We start from the raw sequence: 18,322 nt of genomic DNA, 5'->3' as shown, positions 1-18,322 counted from the left end.
GTAAATCCATAATGAAAGTCAGTGTCCCTTATAGCAATAGCCAACACTTCATCGCTAGATGTGGTCTGGTAACATAGATTAAACGAGATACAAAATGCTCGTTTTTTGTGGCACAATATATTCCATTGTAATTTCCGCAACGATATCTATTCATATGACACACGAACATTAACTTGGTGCATGAACGTGTGTTAAATACATTGTCCCGCCAAAAAAAATAATAGCAATTTGTATCGTGTTAAATCTATGTTACCAGACCACATCAAGCGTTGACATTTTGGCCATTGATATAAGGAAAATTGATTTTGTATGTGTTAACTTTATTTTTCGAAATCATGTACGAAAGTTTCATAAATGTTGAGGGTTTTTAACCTTTTAACTAAAACGCCTAAAGCTAAACGGTCAAGTCTGATTTTTCAAAGATATAACGGCCGTGAGGTATAGGGTTCTAGAAATGTTTGATTGGACTTGCAGTTTTGCATTTGTCTGCAAGGTCGAAGCATCAATCAGTTTAGAGCCAGTCTGTAGAGCACAGTCCTTACATGGTGCGTGCAGACTGGGACACCAGCACAGTCCTTACATGGGTGTTCAGACTGGGACAACAGCACAGTCCTTACTTGGCGTGTGCAGACTGGGACAACAGCACAGTCCTTACATGGTGCGTGCAGACTGGGACAACAGCACAGTCCTTACATGGTGCGTGCAGACTGGGACACCAGCACAGTCCTTACATGGCGCGTGCAGACTGGGACAACAGCACAGTCCTTTTATGGCGCGTGCAGACTGGCACACCAGCAAGGTCCTTACATGGCCCGTGCAGACTGGGACACCAGCACAGTCCTGACATGGCGCGTGCTCATATGATCTTAATTTTACGTATACATTAATATAATGTTGTTCGCTAACAATTTAGTTGTTTCTCAAATGATGTATGTTCTTTTACTTGACTGGACCCTTGTTTATGTTGCTCTCCAAATGATTTAGACAAATGCGATCAATCAAATCACATGGTCTGCTTAATAGACTTGTTCACATATTGGTTTTTATACGCTCGTATAAAATACGGGACATATTATGTGAAACCCCTTGGCGGGCGGGCGGCGGGCGGGCGGCGGGCGGGCGGCGGGCGGAAGGCATCACTTTGTCCGGACTCTAATTCAAATTGTATTCATCCGATCTTCACCAAACTTGGTCAGCAGTTGCATCTAGTTGATATCTAGGCCAAGTTCGAATATGGGTCATGCCGGGTCAAAAACTAGGTCATAGGGTCAATAAGTGCATTTTCAAAGGGGCCACTTTGTCCGGACTCTATTTCAAATTGTATTCATCCGATCTTCACCAAACTTGGTCAGCAGTTGCATCTAGTTGATATATAGGCCAAGTTCAAATATGGGTCATGCCGGGTCAAAAACTAGGTCATAGGGTCAATTAGTGCATTTTCAACGGCGCCACTTTGTCCGGACTCTAATTCAAATTGTATTCATCCGATCTTCACCAAACTTGGTCAGTAGTTGCATCTAGTTGATATCTAGGTCAAGTCCGAATATGGGTCATGCTGGGTCAAAAACTAGGTCAAAGGGTCAATTAGTGCATTTTACTTTGTCCGGACTCTAATTCAAATTGTATAAATCTTATCTTCACCAAACTTGGTCAGTAGTTGCATCTAGTTGATATCTAGGCCAAGTTCGAATATGGGTCATGCCAGGTAAAAAACTAGGTCATAGGGTCAATTAGTCCATTTTCAACAGCGCCACTTTGTCCGGACTCTTATTCAAATTGTATTCATCCGATCTTTACCAAACTTGGTCAGTAGTTGCATCTAGTTGATATCTAGGTCAAGTTCGAATATGGGTCATGTCGGGTCAAGAACTAGGTCATAGGGTCAATTAGTGCATTTTCAACGGCGCCACTTTGTCCGGACTCTAATTCAAATTGTATTCATCCGAAACTTTTAAACAACTTTTTATCCTGCGTCAAAGTGGTATGGGGGTATAAGTCACATTCAGTGACAAAGCTCTAGTTCAAGTTGAATTCACCAAACTTGGTCAGAGGTAGTATATCGATTATAGAAATACTGCCATTCTATACCTATGTACCTATAAAGGTGAATTACAGACAGCCTTGGTATTCATGCTGATATAAAATGTAAAAGCAAACAGTATTTAAACATTCAAACCAAATATTTATTTCAGTTTTTAGGGAACTAATTTCAAGATAAGTAATATCAGTACAGGAAATACTGCCATTCTATACCTATGTAGGTCTAAACAATTATGATTTAAATATTGTGTTTTAGAGAACAAATGAGACTAAGTGTACACTTATTGATATCAATGCATATATATGAATATATCAGTTATATAAGTTGTTGTTGTTTTTTTTGCTTATTTCCAAAACAAATACATCAATCATCAGTGTATCATCTCCAATGGCACACGAATCGGGCGTATATTGCTCCGTCATGCGGCGCTCTTGTTATATTTTTGACAGATGTTTTTACTTCATTAAAGTGATCCAGGTGTTATCAGCATTCTTAAAAATCATAATTATAAAATTGTTCCATGTTACACTTTTTTATTTTCTAAATTTAAACTATCAACTATTTCACTATAAACTTCTCATTACAAAAAACTTTTTAGTAAAGAATATTCAATTTTTTTTTTTCAAATTGCATTTCACTCAATAATATATATATATATATACATGTGCATCACAATTATATAAATTTTATACAAATAAGTTATATTTTTGGAAAATGTGATGAAATTTCTACACATAGTTGTTTCGTCAGTGTGTTTATTTATCAGATGTCAGATATCTGTGGCAAAACAATAGATTCATCTTGAGTGTAACATCTACGTAATAGGACACTAGTGTCAAACATTACCGGTATACCAATATGTTCTTTTAACCACGCAACATGAAGTCTATACGCCAACACATGAGGTCCTACCTTATCGGAATTTGGTGTGGCTTTTTTTTTCACCACAGTCACACAAAGGTAACTAGATATTGTTTTATTGTCATGCTTTATAAACTAAGTGACTCAATGGGGCATGGCCATTTTGTATTCCAGGTACATCATTTGTTTCGAGACCAACTATAGGCTGTTACATACCATACACTAATGCTAGATTTAATTTTAGTTATGGTGCCCATACATATGCAGCAGACTGGAGAACAAATGGAACAGCTTTGAAAGAAGAACACTAGCGGATGATTCCTGGGAAGATTTGTGAAATCTACAAAGGGTTTTCGGAGGAGTTATCGTTCATTACTATGAAAAGCTTACAATATATGTATGCTAATGCATGTAAATGCGCGCTCACAAAACATTAACACTTTGCAGAGAAAACAAGAGCTGTCACCATAGAACGACTTATGACCCATATAAATGCTTGGTAAAAGTTATGAGCTTTTTTCGAAACCTAAACGCGGACCCTTATAATGTTCAAGGTCAAGGTCACAAAGGTCAAAATTTGTGTGCGTATGAAAAGGCTTTGTCCATATACACATGCATGCCAAATATGCAATTGCTATCTGAAGCAACACAAGTTATGAGCATTTTTCGAAATCTAAACTCAAAGAGTGATGGACAGACCGACGGACAGTCCGATCACTATATGCCCTCCTTCAGGGGCATAAAAATGTCTTAGAATATAAAAATAAATCAGAAAGCCACATAAACTAGAGAGCGGACACCATGCTAAATCCTTGAAATGCACTAAGTGACCCCGTGACCTAGTTTTTGACCCGGCATGACCCATATTAGAATCTGACCTAGCTATTGTATTGATTCAACATCTGACCAAGTTTGGTAAAGATCAGATCAAAACTACTTCAATAAGAGAGCGGACACCATGCTAAATCCTTAAAATGCACTAAGTAACCCCGTGAATTAGTTTTTGACCCGGCCTGACCCATATTCGAACTTGACCTAGATATTGTCTTCATACAACTTCTGACCAACTTTGGTAAAGATCAGATGAAAACTACTTCAATTAGAGAGCAGACACCATGCTAAATCCTTGAAATGCACAAAGTGTCCCCGTGACCTAGTTTTTGACCCGGCATGACCCATATTCGAACTTGACCTAGATATTGTCTAGATACAACTTCTGACCAAGTTTGGTAAAGATCGGATGAAAACTTCTTCAATAAGAGAGCGGACACAATGCTCAATCCTTGAAATGCACTAAGTGACCCCGTGACTTAGTTTTTGACCCGCCATGACCCATATTCGAACTTGACCTAGATATTGTCTTCATACAACTTCTGATCAAGTATGGTAAAGATCAGATGAAAACTACTTCAATTAGAGAGCAGACACCATGCTAAATCCTTGAAATGCACTAAGTGACCCTGTGACCTAGTTTTTGACCCAGCATGACCCATATTCAAACTTGGCCTTGATATTGTCTAGATAAAACTTCTGACCAAATCTGGTAAAGATCAGATGAAATCTATTTGAATTAGAGAGCGGACACGAAAAGTGTGACAGACTGACAGACAGACTGAAAGACAGACTGACTGACGGACAGTGCGAAAACTATATACCCCCTTTTCTTCTTAAGGGGGTATAATAAAAACAACAACTAGGAACATACTTTAATCATCATTTTTATATGAAACAATATGCATAACAAACGTCCTCTTCCAATCGACAACACCATGTAGCATTGCACCATCTAGATAAACTTTGTAACTAAACTTTTAACGCACATGACAACATAATATATCACAAAAATGGAAATGTACAAAATTCAAATACGACAAAAATGATAAATAATATTGTGTAACAGAAAACAAAAATTTATTAAACCAAAGGTGATTAAAAAATTTGAGCAGCATTTACAAATGACTAATTTATGCATTCAATAAACCATTTAATTTCAATAACTCAAAAATGTCTAAATTGAATGCTATGCATTTTAAACTAAATGGATAGTGCATTTGCATTGCCATTTAAGCAAAATATTATTTTACTTTCTTCAAACTCTTTCTATAAGAGCTTCATTTGTAATGCAGACAATATAAAACAGTGAAGAGTACTTTTTAATATGTTTTTAATATGTTAATATATTATTCATATGTCATAAACATAAGATGGGCTATCAAGATAACAGTAGATAGGCCATGAAGATAACATTCAAGATTTTGAAAAGGCACTGTAAGCTTCACACATTTTTTTTTATTTTTCATAAACATTTTAATGAACAAACTGCTTTTACTATGGTTTTGAAACAATTTTTGTATAGTTTATCTCAAAGAATTATACAAATTAGACAGAGATTGAAAATGTAATTGCTCACAAATCAAAAAGGGCAAATGGAGTCAAAATGAGGACAGGATGTTATACCCTAAATTTTTGCTCTAGATCGTTGCACAGAGGTCACTGTATGTTTTGTGAAATAAGTTTCTTGTATAGTGAAAATAATTATATTAAAAACACTGTATTATTATACACAATATAAACAACGAGAAGGCATTAATATGCAAACTTTTACAATGAAGCCATATAGGTGATCACAGTAAAGCATGTACAATTTGTTTACTAACATATGCACACAGCACATTATTAATTGCAGTTTATTTTGTAGGGTGCATATGCACAGACATGAAAGTTTGAAAATTAAAAATGCAACAAGCTAACAACGGGACTTGTTTGAGTTAAGTGTTCATACTCAGAGAGATCATCCTTTTTGAATTTTTGTTACTTTGCAATGCTTAGTGTTTCCATGGTCATAAATGAGTAACATAAACAATTAAAGTAACATTACTTCTCAAAATCAACAAAAATTTCGTCCAATATTTCGTAAAATAAAGCTAATCAATTAAAAATCATTGTTCCTTATGGCCATTGTCGAAATTTCAATACCAGATGTGCTCTGGTAAAATAGATGTTTGTGGATACAAAATGCTCGTTTTTATTATGGTTTTAACATGGTACAATTGTAGTGTTTGTGTGTTGTAACAATAGATATATTCGCAGGAAATTAACATTGAATTCATTGTGGTCACAAATAAATAAAAACGAGCATTTTGTATATACAAAAATCTATGTAATCATACCACATCTAGCGTTGAAATTGAGGCTATTGCTATAAGGAACACTGATTGTTTAGGTGTTAACTTTATTTTACGAAATACTTTACGAAATTTTCGTTGAGTTTGAGCGTTATAGAGACTTCAATAATAACATGTTTGTATCACACAAAATGTGTGCATCTTGCTTCAAACATGAATAACACAGTGCGGGAATGTTTCAAACAAATACAATATGCCAACATAATGGAGGTGTTTTCTTTTTTAACCATTCTATTTTGAACTTTGGCAACACAAAGATACCTTCTTTGAGGTTATACTGAACAATGAACTCGATGTTTTAAACGTAAAGCAAGAGGGCCATGATGGCCCTGGAGCACTAAGCCGAGTTAAAGGCACACCAAATTGTTCAAAACAAGACCTCATGACCTAAGTTTTTACACCACTGGAACAATAATATACACGGCTTTAGTAGTCTCAATATAAACATTCTGACCATGTTTTGTAAAGATCTGAGTAATTACAGCGGCCTTTAGTATTGTTGTATTATTTTTTGTACCATGCCCTGCTATTTTTGTATGCACTTGACAATGATTCTAATTTGACCTCTATATTGTCAAGATACTCATTTGATGAAATAAAAATCAAGTCATAAATGGGGCCTCTACAGTGGGAACAAGGCTATTTTAAGATTATACCTCATGACCTAGTTTTTGAACACATAAAACCAAGATTCAAACTCGGGGTAAATATTATCCATAAACATATTCTGACCAAGTTTCATTAAAATTTAGCAATAAATGATGCTATATATGAAGGATTTTCGAAGATTTAATCCTGGTGACCCAGACACGCTTACCTTAATGCCATCGTTAATCTAATGTTTATAACAATTAAGTTGACAACTTTAATCCGATGTTTTTAACAAAAACGTTGAAACGATATGCACTTCCACTTCTCTTCTTCCATGTCTTTATCGAAACTTAGTTTAAACCACACCATTTTATTGTATTCCGATTGAAATAAACATTTAAGCATTATAAACACACACTCCAAAATACGTTTTGAATTAGTTTGATATTTTTAACACATAGTTTACTGTTTAAAAACACCACGTCCGTCATGTCCTTACATTCCAGAGAGTTTAGATAAAACTATTGTGTTTCGTCACAGAAATGACATCACACGATGTACTACGTAATATATTTCGTAATATAAAATATTTATATTTTCGGTGCGCGGAATGTGACGTCATTAAATGGGTTGAAGTAGTCCGGCTAGTATGGTAATACGGAATAGGAAACAGTGAGTAGCGTAATACGGGGTTTTTATTTAGACGATTGATACAACCTGTATTTGGTTAAATGCATTCAACAGGTATATAATAAAAGTTTTTACTAGGTGACCTAGTTTTTTGGACAAGTGTCACTCAGATTCTAACTCAGCTTGAACATTTCAAAGATAAACATTCTTACAAAGTTTCATCAAGTTTGGATTGAAATTGTGGCCTCAAGTGTGCTAATGAACTCGAACTTGATGCGCACACATGATGCAGAACAAATGGTAACCACAATAGCTCACCATGAGCACTTCAAGCTCAGATGAGCTTAAAGGGAAAAAAATGGCATTAAAACATACATTTTGTACTCAGTTTCAAATAAGATATGAACATATATAACAGTGCAAAAATGTATAACAAAAAAAAATAAAAAATAAAAGCACTACAAATATTTAAGATGAAATATAACAAAACTAAACAATACAACACTGGCAATTTAACCGTAAAATTCAATGAGACATGGAAAAAATATATATAAAATATGAACTGATTATATGACCTAACAATTTTTTTAATAGTATCAATATAACATATTGAAAAATGAAAGACCTACTAGTTTTTTTCTGTTTCTTTTCTATTTGGGAAATATGATATCATAGACAAATCCACATAATTATATACCTGTAAAACATATGGTTTGAAGAACAGGGAGTGCCAAGTGTTTATCCCAGGGGCATTTGTTAAACAAAGTTTGTACTAAAACCAAAATACAATTTCACAAACCAAATTATAAACCTTTTTGTTTTGTAGTTTCAGGAGAAAAGATTGTTAAGTTATTTTGCGTAAATAATTAAATTCCCTTACGTAGAGGGCAAATATACTAAGTTAAATACAGTTACGAAGTAAAAACTCTATATGCATATAAATATTTTTCAAATATATGTACCATAGTCACAATGGATTTAATCATGATAAATATTTCAGTTAAGGGTATGACTAAATGAAATACACTATCACTCACTATTTGTTGGCTTTTTACATCAAAATAAAGCATTTTCACACTTTCTTATGCATATATAATTTCAATTTAACCTACTATCACTATAGTGCTTTGCTATTTGATACCTATCTGACTAATTATGCATATATTATTATTATCATTTAATCAATAACAGTTTATGCTTTTTGAACATTTATGTAGTAGTCTCTTGCAAAGGCTTCAATACAGGGACATTTTATGGACACATGACACAATTTAAAAGAATAATTCACAGACTTTATACAAGCAATCATAAGCTGCTGACCTGCCTTCTAGAAAGGAAGGTTTGCACCATCATCTCTTAGACTTTCAACAGGCACTGGCATTGTGGGGTCTCTTTTAAAGATTGAAGTATCATGAAAATTACTACACTGGCCAGACATACATGTATATATGACCTGCACTCAGTGAAATTGGGGTTAAATGCAGGTGCGTTAAGTGTCCATCCAGTAAACTGGACTTCAGCTAAGAAGAGACTGCCTTTTAACAAAAAATTGAATACGAGTGGAAAGTGTTGTTCATGATTAGCCAGACAGACTGCATAGGCTAATCTGGGACAAAACTTTACGTACATGCATTTAAGCCCATTTTCAAGAATTATTTCTCAGATTTCCAATCAGTTTGATAGTCAGATGAGCAATCAGTTTGATAGTCCAGGGGTCAAAATAAGCACCAGCCTGCGACCCTGTCCTGTTGAATCTTGAACTGGGATTCAAGCCTTAACAAGCATCTCAGGTAAATACAATCAGATTAATACTCCAAAACTGTAATACAAGAATACAGGAAAGCTGGGTCAAACCACTGATTTATCAAAAACTAAGAGCTCGAGACTGTTTCCACAAAACTGCCATTTTCTTCATGACCCAGAGCCTACAAGCAATATATATAACAATAAGTCATCCATGTTGTAACACCTCTATTTTTACATCGCTGAATGGCAAAAGCAGACTTTCATTAGCCTACATATTCACTGACTCGTTTTCTTAATTACCAAGACTCGCTTGACAAAACGGCTATTTCTAAATGACAAAGAGCTTTAGACTGTCTCAAGTCTCCACCGAACTGCCTTGTTCCCCATTAAACGAAAGCGTACATATCCGAAGACTTGTTGCACTGACTGGGGGATATGCGGCCGTCCTGTAGTGCCAGTTCACAGCTCTCCCTTCTGGTCCGTCTCATTCCTCCGCCCATCACAGCCTCCTCCTTGTTGTAGATCTCCTCACTTCTACTCTTCTCCCCCACGTTCACATCCACCACACTAAACTTCTTCTTCATCACAATTTCTTCGCTGCGACATTTTGATAACAAGTTCTCGTCCCGGTCGCGGGACTTTTCGTACTTGCAATATTTCATGGACATAGCTGACGACGAGCTATTCAGACTCACCACAATGTCGTTGCTACTGTTACTGTCCGACCGCTGAGATAACGATAAACTGCTCTGCTTCTGTTTTACTCCACAGTCTGACATTTCAACCGGTTTGGTTCTTCGATCTTTCGCACTGAACACTGGCTTGTCACTCTCAATCTCTGTTAACACCACTGCAGGTTCAGAGTTCATTCGACACACACCCCGCTTCGGGCCTTTGTAAAGCTTTTCCGATGATGACGCGATTTCGTCATTTTCCTCTTCATTGAACGTTGCTGACAGGGAATCAATGTCGTGCTTTCCCATAGGGAGATCCAGCACCAAGTCATCCGCTTGGAAACTTTGAAGGCTCACCTAAACAGATAGAAACGAGCATGTTAACATCGTCTTTTGTAAAATTCATATCATTCACAAGCATAATCTGTTAACCACAAATAGTAAGTAAACTTTGTCATGAGACAATTCACTTGTGAATAAAAAAAGTCATGAAAAAATAAAATTTTACAACAAAGTAATCAGCTTGAAAACTTTGAACACTCACCTGCAAAGTAAGACAAGAGCATGTAAACACTCTAACCCTTGATCACTCAGATAATCACTTTGACGTGTTTGTAGTCCCTTAGAAATTATATCTAATTAAAATTTAGACGTTTCTTACTAGATACAAGATTTAAAGCCTTTTTTTTAAGATACTTATGAGCAGCAAACAGCATAAAACATGGCTAATATTGAGAACCCCTGCAAGGAAGGACAATGCCCTACTGCTCTTGAGGACTGCACAGGCTAATCTGGGACACTTTATGCACATGCATTTTACCTAATTTTCACAGAACAAGACACACAACATTCTCAAAGGACCTACCTGGTCAGAGAAGTGCACATTCATGTGCTCTGTGGAGTGTTTCTCTGCCTGCTTGGCCAGCCTGCGACACTTCCTGCAGCGCAGGCTGTGATGCCTGGCACCTTCCTCGTGTTCGCACACACTGCCGCAGGTTGAGTGTGGGGAACCGGGGCAGGATGTCGTACGCTTCCTGTCCTCGTTAGACAGTCCTGGGAAACATGCATATAGTAGAAGAGGAGATTTTATTTTATGCTTTCTGATTGTTTATAGAGAAATATCTTTGATTTAAAACTGGCATTTCACTGTTTCAAACAGTGAAAAATAACAGTGAATATTAAAGATAATTTTCATTCTTTTACCTGACCTATTGTTAGATATCTTTGGTTTCCCTATTGTGACCCCAATAAAAGGCAATTTTACCAAGGGAAACTACTCTGTATTGATGTTTAAAAAAAAACATATGGATTAGCTTCCTTTAAAAATACATGTTATAACGTTTCAGGTGCCCGACAGGAAATTATATTGTCGGGAATGGCAAAAATACAAAAAATATCATTCGTAAGCATAAAATAAAAAATATTGTTTTTGAATTTGGTGGAATATCAATTTTAATTCACTCCTGATCATAGAAAAAACATATTTCCGCTTATGGCTGAACCACTCGTTAAAATATCATTTACTATGATCACTCATGAATCAAAATTGATATTCCACCAAATCTAACAAATATCCTCTATATATTATCTATTCAGGTACTGAACGCCTAACAACAATATCGTATAGTTTTACACCAGATAGCCCACATTTAGAAAGAATCCAAGAGCTATTCTTAAACTAAGCTTAACAAAAGACCAATTCCGTCTAAACATATTTTTTGTTTTGAAAATACCTCTTTAAAATGGGAAAGAGCATAAACGCGGAAAAGTGTAGACTACCAATGCTAATCTGGGACAACACTTTAACTACATGCATTAAGCCCAGTTTTCCCAAAACAAAACTCATTTTATACTTGAGGTTATACTGGCGATGTCTTGGTCTCTGCTGGAAGCCTGCCCGCCGGTAGCATTCAAGTCCGACTCATTCCCTAGGCACTTTTCACCACATGCTGATTGTTTAGGGACATCAACTTGCACATCGGAGATTTGTAAGGAGCCTGTTTCAAGTCTGTGAACAGGGAACCAACAGTCACAGACATATGTTAGATGAGGCATCTTAAATGGGAGCCAAGAGTTACATACAAGGGATCATGTTATTTTTGCTGTAACCAGTCTGAGGTTGAGTTTGAAAAAGACCCAGTCAAGTCATTATTGATGAATAGTTGGCAAGGTTTTGAAGTAGTGTGTTTGTTTCGTTATAAAACCTTCACTCATAAAAATTTCTCTCTACTGTGTACTTCTCCAAAATAAAATCATGACCAGTTACTATATAGACGGTGGTGATGGCAACCGGATATCAACCCCATGAACAATATAAAGTTTATCAGTTTTAATGTAAAGAATTTATGTAGTTTATAAACATGAAATTATATTTTGTTTAAAAATTTCTAGGAAGTTGAAGCTGTAAGCCTTGAAAGGCTAAGTTTGAAGAATTGACTGCTCCCTCGAGGGGTCCTTCAATTCAGTCGACCATAAATATCTACTCTTAATATTTGAACTTTTATCTCAACTGATTCAGTAATCTCTGATTGCTATTTTGCTCTGCTGCAATAATTATCAGCTCATAAGGTAGCCTTAAAATGTTTCAACAGCAGGGTGCCAGACCCTAGGAATACATCATACCCCAGATTAGGGGAGGGGAGGGGGGAATATAGAAGTTTTAACTAAGCCTTTAACATACTTAACACAGAATAACATGCACTCACTTGTAGTTGATAATGGAGCCAGCAAGTGCGCGCGTACTGACATCGTCTCCGCCCATGGACTTCTCCCCGATGCTGAAGTTGCCACTGACGCTGCTAAAGCTGGCCCTCTTGCCGGACAGCACCTCCCCCTCCAGCTCTGCCTGGACCTCCAAACGTAAACTGAAATACAGGGACAATGATTGCTTGTTTGTTAACCCTTTGCATGCTGGGAAATTTATAGTCTGCTAAAATGATGTCTGCTGAATTTCTAAAATTAGCATTTTCTTCGAATTTGTTCAAAGAATACTATCAGGATAGCAGAGTTTGGATCCTGATGAGACGCCATGTTGTATGGCGTCTCATCTGGATCCAAACTGTTTGCAAAGGCCTTCAAAATTCGGTTCCAGCACTGAAAGAGTTAAGTTTAAATTCTTTTACCATGAATAACCACAATAACCACTAAACTAATTTGCATGAATAAACATAATAGGGTTCAAATAAAAAAGAAAGTGCCATAACAAATGTCCAGTGTCAAGGCCCTGTGACCTACCCTTTGATCTGGTGAGCTCAAAATCATTAGGTGCCTTCCCTTTTTCAGAAGTGACCACAATATTAATTTTAATGATATTAGGTTTAAGCATTCTTAATATATCTTGCAGAAGCACATTTACTGTGACAATCCCATGTGACTTTTGACCTGTTAAAAACAAAATCTTTATTTCAGTAAGTCTATTTCTTTTTCAAGAAATGAGTTATATAATGATTAATGTCCACTTTTTAGATGCTGAATGACTCCAGATGTATAACCAATTTACAGCTTTTTATCCAAAAATTTTTAAAATGTATAAATACTCAAAATGCCAAACACATGCCCAATTTATTTGCATGCATACGTATCAGCCTCGCACTGGGAAAACAATGCTTGACATGTGCATAAAGTGTTGTCCCAGAATAGCCTGTGCAGTTATCATAGGCTTATCAGGGACAATGCTTTCCGCTTTTAGGATATTTTTTTTGTTCAAAGAAGGCCCTTTCTTAGCAAAAATCCAGTTTCGACCGAAAGTGAAGTCCCTGATAAGAAACTGCATACTGCATAGGCTAATCTGGGACAACACTTTAAGCACATGCACAAAGCCCCGTTTTTCCAGAGCAAGAGCTTATATCTAAGTATCTAAATCAATGCCTGCTTACTTGGTCTGCATGCCTATAACAGTGGCGTAGGTGCTTCCACACATGGACCCGTTGAGACTGGCCCCGGCTATAGCCCTGTGACTGGCCGAGTCCATATCACTCTCCACGTCACCTCTGCTGGCCCCTAGCCGGTCCAGCTGGGTCCCGCTGCCACCGTACAGGCTCGCCTCATTCATGCCCACACTGAACTCTCCGATGCTGGGGGCAATGCTGGGGTTGGGGATCTGGTGGCCTGTGCCTACACTCTGGCTGTCCACAGCACCTGTGGCAATCGAGTTAGAAACTGGGTCATGCTGAGTCAAAAACAAGGTCACAAGGTCAAAAAAAGAAAAACATTGCAAACACTGTAGAAGTCACTTTTGATGCCCAATCTTCATGTAACTTTGTCTAAATGATATATTGGTTGAGTTCAAAAGTGGTTCCAGTCCGTTGAAAAACACTGGGAACATGTATGTGTTAATCCATTATTCAATGAGCTGTGACTCCCAATATTAGGTTATATCATTTGCAGCCAGTGTAGCTACAGTCCAACCTGTGAAACAGAGCTGAGATACCTTTTAGGTGTCTTTATAAATACAATATTTAAAAAAAATGTCTCATGCCTCGTGCAATAATGTTTCCTTATGGCAAATACGGCCAGCGTAGCTAATGACCAGCCTGCGCAATCAAGCAGTTTAGCCTAGAAATTGCCAGTGGGCTTATCAGATCAGGAAACTTACAGTGGACAGGGTAGTTTATGGCCAGGCTGTGCAGTGTAGGCTTGTCTGTAGTAATGGTGGTTTCATATTACACAAGACCCAGTTTTACAAGATGGTGGTAAAATAAAAATAAAAATTTGTATTTTCCATTTCCGGTTGGATTTTTCATCCATGTGACCTAGTCTTCATATCCAAACAAATCTGCAGTGAATATAAATTTACTTACTTTTTATAACTTACTACGATGAAACGTCTTCTTCATTATATGGTTGAAACATGATGAAACTGTTTTACGCAAACTCAAGCATGATTTTTTTTAAAGTTACCTGAAAAAAATCTTATTGTTGCTGCAATGTGTATAAACTGTATGAAATATCTTAAAACAAGAGCACCACATAACGGGTGTCAACGCTCAGCTGCGGGTGCATTTTTGAATAAATGAAAGCAGAATTATTTTTTTTTAAGGTCAACTTGACCTTGATCTGAGATCTGGTGACCCAAAATGGGTGTGGCGTGTAGAACTCATCAAGGTGCATCTACATATGAAGTTTCAAAGTTGTAGGTGGAAGTACTTTGATTTTAGATCAAAATGTCAAGGTTTTAGCACGACGCGGACGTCGGATGACACGACGATCTGGCTATGACAATATCTCGGGTTTTCTCCTAAAACAGCAGAGCTAAAAAATGAATGCACTACTTTGGCAAACAGTACCTTTAGTTTCCCTACCATAGCTTATCCAGTCTTACCAGAGTACATGCTAGGGGAAGGTATTCCGGTCTCATTCTCATTCTCCTCAAACTCGATGCGTACTCCACTGTCGGTGGTACGCACTCCACAGCCCCCACTACGACACAGAGATATGGGCACCACACCGTAGACATAGCCAAGCAGGATGGGCACACCAATACCTGCAATAGAAATTGTGGGGATAGGATTTAAAGATATGATTTAACCCTTTGCATGCTGGGAAATTTGTCGTCTGCTAAAATGTCGTCTGCAGAATTTCTTAAATTAGCATTTCTTCGATTTTTTTCAAAGAATACTATCAGAATAGCAAACAGTTTGGATCCTGATGAGACGCCACGTTCTGTGGCGTCTCATCTGGATCCAAACTGTTTGCCAAGGCCTTCAAAATTCGGTTCCAGCACTGAAAGAGTTAATAAGCACCTCAGGGAAAGACAGCCCTACTCCCCTAACAAGTTTTCAATGTAACTCTTCATTTGTAAATAGATCCAGCTGAGTTTATAACTGTTTCCAACATTATTTGACATATCATGAGGAGAAATCAAACCCCTAATTATGCATTTTAACATATATGAGCTATGGGATAAGGGAGCTTACTGCATGTGCATAAATTGTTGCTCCAGATTAGCCTGTGCTGTCCGAACAGGCTAATCAGGGACATAACCTTCTAGTATTCACAAATCCTCTTGAAAACACTTAGATATTCTTAAACTTAATAAAATTCCATTCAGTCTCTGACTATTTCAAGGTCAACCCAACTGTACGAAACAATTATCAAAATCATCTTAAACCTAAAACCTCTACACAGGGTTGTTATCTTGTCATGATCCAAAACAATATTATATAAAAAAGTCATGCATATTTTGACAATTCTTATTCAGATGGCTGTTTCAATGGTATTTAAAGCCAAAATGCATTTACCAACAATAAGAATTCATACATATTAGGAAAAACTGCTGATTCTGATGACCATTTAAACTGTATTTAAATCTAGACTACACTTACCGACAGCCAATCCGGCAAGCAAAGGTGACAGGAGAATGGATGCAGTTACCCCACCCACTATGGCCAGGTTGTGGCGATGTTTGCTGGCATGCTCCAGTCGCGTGTGAATCTGAAGAATACAAAAGAAGATATGAGCCCTGCACTGTGAAAACGGGGTTTAAAGCATGCTGGAAAGGTATTGTCCAAGATAAGCCTGTGCAGTCTGCACAGCTTACATGTAATTAGGAACGACAATTTAAACAAACAAGAGCACTGCCTTGCGGGTGCAGACCGCTCATCTATTTTTCTTTTTTAAAGGTGAAGGTACTTATCTCAATTTCAATCACAAAGGAACGAGGGGTGGAGTGGAGGGGGGGTGTATAGTGTGGGGGTGTGGTCATTTATTTCATTTTCTTCCAAAAATGCACAAAAAAAAGAGCTGTCAGAGGACAGCGCGCTCTACTTTTCGAGCGCTTGACAGTATAACGTAAGAAGCCATCATGGGGAAATTGTTCATATTTAATAATTTATGAGACAATCTTTCAAAAATAAAAAAAGGAAAAAAAAAAAATTTTTTTTGGGGGGGGGATAGGGGGAAGGGGGGTGAGAGGGGGGTATAATGTGGGGTGGTGTAATGTATTAGATGACGTTTAAAAAAAAAATATATTTTGGGGGGGGGGAGATAGGGGGAGGGATTCTGGGTAGGGGCGTGGGGTATTGTTTGGGTGGAATCCATTGTGGTATTAGGTAAGTGTTGTTTTGTCAAAGTATTAATAAAATGTGATCATAAATAAAGAAGATATGGCAATTTAAGCAAAATGTTCAATTATCAAAGTGTAAAAGGGGCCATAATTATGTCAAAATGTTTGATACAGTGGTCTGCTCTTGTTTATAGGTTGGGGTCATGTTGGTAAACAAGTATGAAAAATATAAAAGCAATATGTCAAAGGATATAGGAAATATTTGGGGTAGTACGCACACTATAACATAGATTTATCAATAATATGCATATTTTAAGTATAAAAGGGGCAATAATTATGACAAAATGCTTGATAGAGTTGAATGCTCTTGTTTATAGGTTGGGGTGATGTTGGTTAACAAGTATGCAAAATATGAAAGCAATATGTCAAGGGACAATGAAAATAAATGGGGTAGTACGAAAACTTTAACATTTTCTGCATATTCTAAGTGGAAAAGGGGCCATAATTATGACAAAATGCTTGATAGAGTTGTCTGCTCTTGTTTATAGCTTGGGGTCATATTGGTAAACAAGTATGCAAAATATGAAAGCAATATGTCAAAGGACAATGACAATAATTTGGGTAGTACGAAAACTTTAACATTTGCATGCTAAAGCTTACGGAAACAGAAACGCCGACGCCGGGGTGAGATGGATAGCTCAACTATATATATTTCATATACAAAAGTCGAGCTTAAAATGCAATTTTTTTTTGGGGGGGGGGATCTTGGGTGGGATGGTTGGACAGTTTTTCAAAAATAAAATAATATAAACAAATATTTGTGTTTTATAACCATGTTAAAAAAAAATTGGGGGGGATGGGTGGGTTGGGGGGGTATAGTGTTAGGGTGTGGTGGTCATTTATTAGATGATCTTTAAGAAAAAAAATGGGGGGGGGGATTGGGGGGGGGCTTGAAGAATGGTTTGGGTGGAGTCTATTGTGGTATGTTAGGTAAGAGTTGTTTTGTCAAAGTATCAATCAAATCTAATCATAAATGAAGAAGTTATGGCAATTTTAGCAAAATTTAATTTGGCCTTGAGAGTCAAGGTCATTCAAAGGTCAAGGTAAAATTCAACTTGCCAGGTACAGTACCCTCATGATAGCATGAAAGTATTTGAAGTTTGAAAGCAATAGCATTGATACTTTAGAAGTAAAGTGGATCTAAGCACAAAATTTAACCATATATTCAAAGTTACTAAGTCAAAAAAGGGCCATAATTCAGTAAAAATGAAAACCAGAGTTATGCAACTTGTCCTTTACTGTCCCCTTATGATAGTTTGCGAGTGTTCCAAGTATGAAAGCAATATCTATGATACTCAAACACAAAACTTAACCAAATTTTCAATTTTCTAAGTATAAAGGTCCCATAATTCCGTCAAAATGCCAGTCAGAGTTACATAACTTTGCCTGCACAGTCCCCTTATGATAGTTACTTAGTTAGTGTTGCAAGTATGAAAGCAATAGCTTTGATACTTAAGAAATAAAATGGACCTAAACACAAAACTTAACCAAAATTTTTAAACTTCTAATTATAACAAGGGCACATAATTCT

At 36.8% G+C, this 18,322-nt stretch overlaps 1 protein-coding gene across 2 annotated transcripts in view; it reads right to left on the bottom strand.

Moving 5' to 3' along the window:
* Positions 1–4,604: 4,604 nt before the first annotated feature.
* LOC127864803 (E3 ubiquitin-protein ligase RNF19B-like) overlaps positions 4,605–18,322 on the bottom strand; it is a 52,054-nt gene continuing 38,336 nt past the window's right edge. For both annotated transcript variants that reach the window (XM_052404678.1, XM_052404677.1), the window contains exons 6-12: positions 16,052–16,160; positions 15,049–15,210; positions 13,604–13,865; positions 12,434–12,592; positions 11,582–11,736; positions 10,594–10,781; positions 4,605–10,085 (exon numbers count right to left, since the gene is read on the bottom strand). In XM_052404678.1, the coding sequence (XP_052260638.1) occupies positions 9,441–10,085; positions 10,594–10,781; positions 11,582–11,736; positions 12,434–12,592; positions 13,604–13,865; positions 15,049–15,210; positions 16,052–16,160 (1,680 nt within the window). In that variant the 3' untranslated portion in view covers positions 4,605–9,440. The remainder of the gene's footprint in view (positions 10,086–10,593; positions 10,782–11,581; positions 11,737–12,433; positions 12,593–13,603; positions 13,866–15,048; positions 15,211–16,051; positions 16,161–18,322) is intronic.

The sequence above is a fragment of the Dreissena polymorpha genome, chromosome 1 (assembly GCF_020536995.1).
Source record: "Dreissena polymorpha isolate Duluth1 chromosome 1, UMN_Dpol_1.0, whole genome shotgun sequence".
NCBI classification, from domain to species: Eukaryota; Metazoa; Mollusca; class Bivalvia; order Myida; family Dreissenidae; genus Dreissena; species Dreissena polymorpha.
This window is presented reverse-complemented; position numbering and strand designations above follow the sequence as displayed.